We start from the raw sequence: 8,390 nt of genomic DNA, 5'->3' as shown, positions 1-8,390 counted from the left end.
CAGCAGGAGATGCACTGTCATCCCGGGGAGTGTGGGTGGTGGACAGACAGGGTTTGCACAGGAAGCAGTAAGGGAAGGAAGCTGCTTCCCTGCCAGTGCCCAGGCAATACCCAGGCACCAGCAGTGAGGCTGTGGCTGGAGCTCCTGCCCAGCCTGGTGTGCATACGAGGTAAAACTCCTGTCCTGCCCACCCTGTGTGGCAGTGCTGGCTCAGCCCATGGGGTCGTTGGGCTGAGCACTTGGTGCTAACCAGGCAGGGAGAGCTGGGGCTGACTCCAGCAAGCCTGAGGATGCCAGGGACAAGGTTTTCCTCTTACACAACAGCTGAGATGCACCTGTGCATGGCACTGCTTCCACCCCACCCTGACACTGGTGGAAATGCTGGAATGGTTTGGGCTGGAAGAGACCTCAAAGCTCATCTTGTTCTGACCCCCTGCCATGGGCAGGGACATCTCCCACCAGCCCAGGCTGCTCCAAGCCCCATCCAGCCTGGCCTGGAACACTCCAGGGATGGAGCAGCCACAGCTGCTCTGGGCACCCTGTGCCAGTACCTCAGCACCTGACAGGTTGGAATTTCTTCCCAGTATCCCATCTGTCCCTGCCCTCTGACTGGCTGTGGGCCCTGCCAGGCCCAGCTCTGGTGCAGCACTCCCCAGACCTCAAAGGTTTTGCATCCGAGTGAAGCAAAACTGGAGAAGGGGTTGTCAAAATGAACTTTCCACCTAAGACAAGCCCATGGCTGTTGTTTTTTAATAAAGCTGGGCATTTCAGTCCTGCAGGCACCTGCCAGTCCCCAGCGTTTTAGGGTCAGTTTTAAATATTCAAACCACCTTCTGAAGTCTCGTTCAAGCACAAGGCAGGACGTGCTGGCGTCGATTAACCGGCACTGTGCAGGCACAGGCCGAGCACACAATTAACTCAGGAGGCTGACACAGAAAGTGTGTGTGAGGGTTAGTCATGTGTTTGTGGCCCTGGTGGCCCTGGGGCTCGCGGTGCTGGCCCAGCAGCAGGGACAGGCGGGTGGCACATGACGGAGTGTTCAGTCACAGCAGCCCTGGGCCGGGGCTCAGCCTGCTGTGCAGCGCCCGAGCAAAATGCTCCTTTGTGGATGGACCTAAGGACAGGAAACAAACAGCAGCCAAGGCTGCTCAGGGGCTGCCAGACCAGTTGTGTTTGCATTGACTAAGAGTGTTTTAGCCGTTGTTCTGGGTTCACAGCCTGCTGTGTGCTCGGTGGGTTATTATCTGAGTGAGGTGACCACAGAGACCCCCAGCCCAGAGCACAGCCCAGTTGCCCTGAGCTTGGTGACCTCTGGAAGTAACATCAACTCCCAGCATGTTCCACCTGTCCCTGCACTGGGGCAGGGAGGGCTAAGGCCTTTGCTCTGAGTTACCAGTGAAACTCCTGAATCACTCACTGGGACTCACAGGCCTTGCTGGAAAGGTGCAACAATTCTGCTAAGGTAAGGTCCACCTGAGGCTCAACCCAGGGAACCACAGAGCAGCAAACTGCTGTCCCACTGCTGTGGGAGCTGCCCTGTCCTTCTGCTTTCCCATTGCTGATGGAATCTCTGAGGTTGGAAAAGCCCTCTGGAATCACCAAGTCCAGCTGTTCCCCCATTACTCTCAAGGCCACCACTAACCATGTCCCCAAGAGCCACAGCCACACAGCTTTCAAATTCCACCAGGGATGGTGATTCCATGGCTTCTCTGGGCAGCTGTGCCACTGCCTGACCACCCTTTCTGGGTGGAAATTTTCCCAATATTTTGCTTATAATTTGGAGTCTAATGTTACAAAACTGCTGCATGCACAGTACACAGAGGGCCTGGGCCCACACAGCCTGTCCCTTGGTGGGTCACAGAGTCATCACCAAATGTCTGACACTGGCTTCCTGTAAATAATTCCAGTGCTTGAAGAATAGCTTTGCTCATCCTTATGTCCTCTATACTGTTCTGGCACCACAGTGGCAGGAGACCACGATGTCTGCTGGATGTTGTGGTGGCATCTTGACTGTTCCTGGGGAGTCTGTGCCCAAGAGGTGAAAACTCAAAGAGCTTTGTGGAAGCTGGGGCTCCTGAACAAAGCTGTGGTCTTGGCTTGGTCATGGGCTTGGCTGATCAAGGCAGTAGTGTTGATGCAGAGTATTGGGGCTCACCAAGGCATGTCACTGAGCATTGTGTGGCACTCAGGTTTCAAACCAGCATTAAATGGGTGAATGAGACATGTGTTCGATGGCAATTTTAGATAAGGCCTTTGAAGTTCTGTAATGAGCTGGTTGGTAATGGGAAGATGTAAATTACTGAGAGCATTTCCAGCAGGAACCTAAGGAGCTGATGATTCATTCCTAGTTTAATATTGTTGACTCTAATCTAGCCAATAACACAGAACATCTGTCCCGGTGAAGTCGCAGATGACACAGCGTCTGCCTGTGCCACGGCAGCTCCTCGCTCAGGGAACTCTGCTGTGGCTGCTTCCCTGCAGGTTTACATCTTGAGCCTGTCTGACTGGCAAGCCCGAGAGCAAGCCACTCATAGCCAGGCTCTTCCTGGGGCTACGGCAGCAGGAAGGCACCTTCCCATGGGGATTCCCTCCTGCCTTCAAAGGGGACATCTAATGGTGCTGCGTGGCCACAGAAACAACATTGGTCAGGGTCTCTCCCACTGTTTGGCTGCTTGTTTAATGGCATGTGGAAGAAATTAGTCATCCTCGAGGCTCTTCTCTCTGCCAAAGTGTGGGATTAGTCAGGTAGTGTTGGGTTATGAAGGGAGGGGACCCCCAGTCACAGAGGGACAGGATGGTGCTGGGAGCGAAGGGTCAGCGTGGCAGGGATGGATCAGGAGCCTGGGGGACATCATCCCCTTCCCTGTCTTCGCACTCAAAAGGCAGCTCAAGGAGGGTGTGCAGAAACGAGACAGAAGCTGGTAAACATGGATAATGGTGGCTCCTGATGGGGTTTAAAAACACAGGATTTCACGCTTGGCAGAAGGAAGGTCAGAGCAATTCAGCTGTGGTGAACAGGTAGTTACAGCTCAAGGGCTCAGCACACTTGGGTAGGTACACGGTGGTCAAACTCAGCCTGGAAGCAAAGCATTAACGAAGGGCCTTGGGCACTGATTGCTCTCCAGGGGCCGTGGTGGATAGGATTGTGTGCAGGTCTTTGTTAAGGTGTTACTCGTGAAGGGTTTAGCTCGTGGGGGTTGTGGAGGACATCACCACGGGTGGATTCAGAGAGTAGGTGGCTGCTCCTGCATGTGCTCCAGAAGTCACATCCTATATTTACCCCAGCAAGAGCTAGCAGGATCTGCTTTCTGCCTAGGAAAGAAGAAGGAAAAACAGAATAATCTATATTTAACTACTCTAGAAGGCCAAGTGTTTTTGTTTCATGTTTGCATGGTTACAGCTCCTTCTCACAGTCTGTTGGATTTGTGTGGTGTGTTAGCAGAACTTTTGAGCCATATAGCTGGGGGTGAAAATATTCCAGCTGATCCTGGGAAGGCCCACGAGGTGGGAGCAGGGCTCCAGTGTGCATTCCCCTCTCTCGGGAACGACAGTGCCCAGCACCAGTGCCTGTCTATAGGATCACAGAATCCTTTGGCTGGGGAAGGCCTCCAAAACCATGGCCCTTCCCAGCTCCTCTTGCCCGTGGTCTCCCTGAAGGCCTTCCAGGGCAGAGAAGGAGCACACTGAAGCTCCTTCCCATCATAGGAGAGCTGCACAACCCCGAGATTGATTACAGACCTGAAGCCTTGCACAAGCTCTGGAAACCAGGGTGTTACCTTTATGCCCGAGGAAGCTCTGTCTGCTCCCACTTCTGCAGGGCATCAGCCCTACCCTCGGCACTGAGTGGCTGCTCCATGCAGTCAGGTGGGGGATGGTTGGAGCAGCAGCTGAGTACACCCTGGTTTTGTTTGCAGGAGAGAGTTCTCTGAGCTGCTGGAGAAGTTTGGCTCCCAGAGCAACACCGGCTCAGCGCGGAGCTCGCCCGTCCTGCACGGTGGCAGTGAGTAGCCCAACGTGCCTGTGGGGGGAACCCAAAGCCCCTCTCTCTGCTGGGAGAGGTTCCTTTATCCCAGAGGAATTCTGAAGGAGTTTTGACTGGATTTGTGGAGGTGTTTGGGTGAGGTTTGAAGGAAAATCTTGGAACCCTCTGCTGGGCATCCCACTCACACCTGCCAACCCTCCCCCAGGGCAGAGGTGTGCAGGGCTGGCAGAGGGGTGACAGTCCCTGCTGGAATCGAACACTCCCTCACCAAGAGCCGTGTCCTGTGTGTCTAACTACCATGTGGTTCTCCCCAGAAGGGAGGAATGGTGTCAGCTCTGTGGCAGAGTGGGGAGGAAGAGGTGCTGGACTGTCCGTGTGCCCTGAACTCACTCTGACTTTGCTGTTCAGGTCGATACCTGGAGAGTACCTCATCGGGCTCTTCCTCACGCTCCCAGAGCCCACTGCTGCTGAGTCCTGCCAATTCCCACGGCCCCTTGGTGGGGAACCCAGCACACACCCCTCACGCACAGTACGTATTGCTCGGGGCCCACACGGCCTGTCCTTGGCTCATGGAGGCATCACCCAGGGTCCAGCTGGTGCTGCTGTCAGGAGGTGTTTTGGGAGCATGTTTCCTCTTGCCCTGCTTCGGGCACAGTGACACTGTGCACCAAGAACACGAGCACTGCCCTGTCCATGCAAACACTCCAGCGTCCTTTGCTTCGGGGTCAGCAGCGGTTGCTACAGTCACCACATCCTTTGGTCTCCAGAGCATCTCCTAAAGCATGTGTTTTCATGTGGTCATCTGTCCCTTTCACATTGCACAGGGTCAGAGCTTGGGACAGGCAGAGCTTGTTTTCCTGTGGAGTCTCCAGGGTGCTCAGGGTTGCCCTTCTCAAGAGGGACAGCTGGGAGGGTGTTCACAGTCGTGGAATGAGGACCATTTGTCCCCAGGGCTTGCAGCTTCCCTCCTTTTGCCAGCACAAACAAGCCAAGTTGCTGGTAAAGAGAATCAGCCCTGACTGCAGAACCAGTAAATCCTCTTGCTAAATACCAGCTTATTAGGGATTTGCAGAGGACAAATATTTGGCACCAAAGGTTTAAGCTGCTTGCATGGAGTGAGAGACCCACACGGGAGGGACTAGGTCATCTGCTTGGCAGCTGGTTTGGGCAAACCATCTTTGCTCTGCTGTTGACCTGCTCCAAGAGATCTAGAACCCCAGAATGGGATGCTTGATAGTTGACCAGTTGCTGTCTTGTGATTCAGCTGGATTCAAACAACAACCTTGTCCCTCCTTTGTGTGCTTTTGGCTACAAAGCCCAAGAGTGCCAAATATATTCTGGGTAAACCTTTAGTTTCCATCTCTTTTCCAAACACCACTGAGTACTCCCCAGGATTTGGGATCATGTGAGCCAGTCACCTTCATAGCACTGAACAATGTCTGCTGAGGAACAGGAGTTCTCACCTCCTCTTTCCAAGGCTGGGTGGAAGAAAGGATTCAGAGGCAAAAAAGGCTGGGAGAAGGTAGAAGGCTTATACATGGAAAGAAATCCAGGCAGTTTGTTCAGTGACATGGGAAAAGTCCCAGATCACCTCGAGTCACCTGCTATCATCTCTCCCTTGCAGCTACTCCATTGACTCAGGAATCCAGAGCATTTCTATAGCAAACTCCTCCGGCTTAGGGCTGACAATCAGTGGTGGATCTAACAGGCCAGATGGGCCCATGATTTATGTCCAAGAGCTCTTGCCAGATGGTGACTGTTACAAGGTAAGTCAGTGTGGAGAACCTTGGTGGCTCCTAGAGGCTGTAGCTGTTCTGAAGCAGCTTTGCTAAGGGTAGATGGATTGCATGGGCTAATGAGGGTTGGTGCTGCAGGAGAAGGTTTTGGGCAGACATTCCTTCCCAATGCTGTGTCTTTCTCCCTCTTTCTTTAGGATGGTCGGCTCCGACCTGGCGACCAGCTGATCGCTATCAACAGAGATTCTTTGGTGGGCAGCACACATGAGGAGGCCAGAAAAGTGATTGAAAAAGCCAAATTCAGGTAGGCATAGAACAGATTTCCTGTTGTCATCATCCTGGTGCTGTTGAGTCTTGGGCAGAATTCTTCACATCATTCCAGTGTTTGGCTTCAATAGCATCATTATTCTTAAATGGTGCTTCAGGGTGGTCCTGGTCACATGAGGAAATCTTGAAGGCATGGATCATCCTGAAAGGTGTAATCCAGACCTTCCCAATGTTCTGGACCTTGTGAATGTCTCCTATCACTGCCCAGCAGAGTTATGCAGCAGAACTGAAGTTCAAAGAAGCAGAAGAAAGGAGGCTCAGGAGAGTCTTCTCTGTCCTCCCTGATGGGAGGCACAGCCAGGTGGGGTCGGGCTCAGCTCCCAGGAAACAACTGATAGGACAAGGGGAACAGCCTCAAATTGTGCCAGGGGAGGTTCAGGTTGGATATTAGGGACAGTTACTCCATGGAAAGGGCTGTAAAGCACAGGCACAGCGGTCCAGGGCAGTGGTGGAATCACCATCCCTGGAAGTGTTCAAAAAACCTGGAGATCTTACACTTGGGGACATGGTTAGTGGTGCCTTGGCAGTGCTGGGGGAATGGTTGGACTCAGTGCTCCTAGAGGGCTTTTCCAACCTTGACCATTCCTTGGTTCTGTGAAACACATCTGGTGGAGACCCAGCTGTGCTGGCACAGGCTCCGCAGCCTGAAGTGAGATTGTCCTGAGAAAGAACCACGAGCAAACTTGTGCCCTTTGTTTCGTTGTTGTGGTAATGAGATGCTCTGCATCTGCTGTGCGTTTCAGACATGAGGGAAGCACAGAAGTGGCCTTTATTCCTGGACGGGGACGGTTGCACCCTGCACTGTCCGTTCCTAACTACATCCCATCGCCACCTCCAAAGGCTGTGGGAAATGGCCTGAGCTCCTGCAGACTGAAGGTCCACGTCAGGTCCCCAGAGGTAGGCTGGAGTTCATATCTAACGTCACAGGCATTGCTCCTGTGACTCTCCTCAGGGACTCCCTGGCAATCCTTCGGGGGGGTGGGATGTCTGTAGTGCTGCTGCCTGTAGCCCTGTAGTGCAGGCAGATGTGTTAAATCTGAAACTGTCTCTTCTCTCCTGAGTTGGAGACAGATCTGTGGAGGTAATGAGAGGAGTTTCCCCCTCAGGGCCTGCATTCAGATCTGTTTCAGGAGTCTCAGGTTTTACCAAAGCAAAACCCTTGTGTGGGTAACCTGCCTCTCATTCAGCACCAGCCACGGAGCTGGAAGGGATCTCTGGAGTCAGTTTGATCTCGTCTCCTACCCAAAGGCAGGAGCAGCTCTTTATTCTTGCAGCCCTGTGATGAGTGTCCTGCACAGCCCATTCTGCTCCTGGCAGCTCTAATGATAAGCCAAGCTCTGTGCTGTGTTTGCAGCTTGAGCAGTGAGACAGGGTTTATCCACATAGCCCTCACGATCCTTTAGGTCTGTGCTTGGATTCCGGGCTTTGCTGCTCCTCTCCCAGACTGGTGCTGTGCTGGATGTGCTCTCTGCCCTCTCCCTCACAAATTTCCTGTAGAAGAGGCTGTCTGATGTTCCTTTCCTGTCAGATCCTTCACAAAGCATCTCTCCTTCCAGCCCTGTGGAGACAGGGGCTTGCACAGGGTCCTGCAGCACTTGGCTTTGGGTGTTCCAGGCTGGAGAAGTGCTAAGACAGTCACAGCCCCCAGCCCTGCAGCTGAGTGCTGTGGTTGGATCCCTCAGCCCCAGCACAAGGTGCAAAGCTGTGCCCCTGTTTGAAAGGACACTGCTGGCTGCAGTTACACAGCTCCTTTCCTCACTCTACTGCTGCAAGGTGGAACTGCTAGTGAGCTCTGGGCTTCCCAGCAGGGAGGGAGTGCCCAGGCACCTGTGCTCCTGTCCGTGTGTCCCTCCCAGCACTCGGTGCCCAGCCCTGGCAGAGCTGCCCCAGTGTGCTCCCCACAGACCTCTGGCTCCTTCCTTCAGCCCTGAGGCAGCATTTACCCTGTGCTCTGGTCTCAGCTTCCTCCATGCTCACTGTGTGTAAAAATCACAACTCACTGTGGTCAGACTGAGCACGTCACTGGAGGATTGGATGCAGAACTTTTGGGAGAACCTCTGTGGAGAAACCACACGAGGCCAAATTCACCCTCAGCTCCCAGTCACAGCTACAGTGAGGACAGACTCGTTTGCGTGTGCCCAGTGGTTTTGGGATGGCTCAGGAATGTGCCTGTGCCAGGCTCCCACAGAACCCCAGAGCCTCTTTTGGCCCCTGTGCACAAAAGGAACATGTTGCCTTCCTGGGCCAGACGGGTCACTGTCTCTTGAACACCTCTATCTTCTCTCTTTGTTTACAACAGCAATCCTTCTCAGCAACTCTCTGTGCTGTTTTGTCTTGTTTTTCTA

The 8,390-nt window shown here is 53.5% G+C and overlaps 1 protein-coding gene across 1 annotated transcript in view; it reads left to right on the top strand.

Moving 5' to 3' along the window:
- The window catches only part of LOC103800753 (disks large homolog 2-like), a gene marked incomplete at its 3' end in the record, with an annotated part of 15,861 nt that extends 9,839 nt beyond the window's left edge, over nucleotides 1-6,022 (top strand). Inside the window, exons 6-9 of the mRNA XM_009073134.1 lie at nucleotides 3,915-4,000; nucleotides 4,391-4,511; nucleotides 5,607-5,748; nucleotides 5,916-6,022. Of these exons, the coding sequence (XP_009071382.1) occupies nucleotides 3,915-4,000; nucleotides 4,391-4,511; nucleotides 5,607-5,748; nucleotides 5,916-6,022 (456 nt within the window). The remainder of the gene's footprint in view (nucleotides 1-3,914; nucleotides 4,001-4,390; nucleotides 4,512-5,606; nucleotides 5,749-5,915) is intronic.
- Between the last annotated feature and the right edge of the window lie 2,368 nt (nucleotides 6,023-8,390).

Source organism: Acanthisitta chloris, unplaced genomic scaffold, assembly GCF_000695815.1.
Source record: "Acanthisitta chloris isolate BGI_N310 unplaced genomic scaffold, ASM69581v1 scaffold15544, whole genome shotgun sequence".
Classification (NCBI taxonomy): domain Eukaryota; kingdom Metazoa; phylum Chordata; class Aves; order Passeriformes; family Acanthisittidae; genus Acanthisitta; species Acanthisitta chloris.
This window is presented reverse-complemented; position numbering and strand designations above follow the sequence as displayed.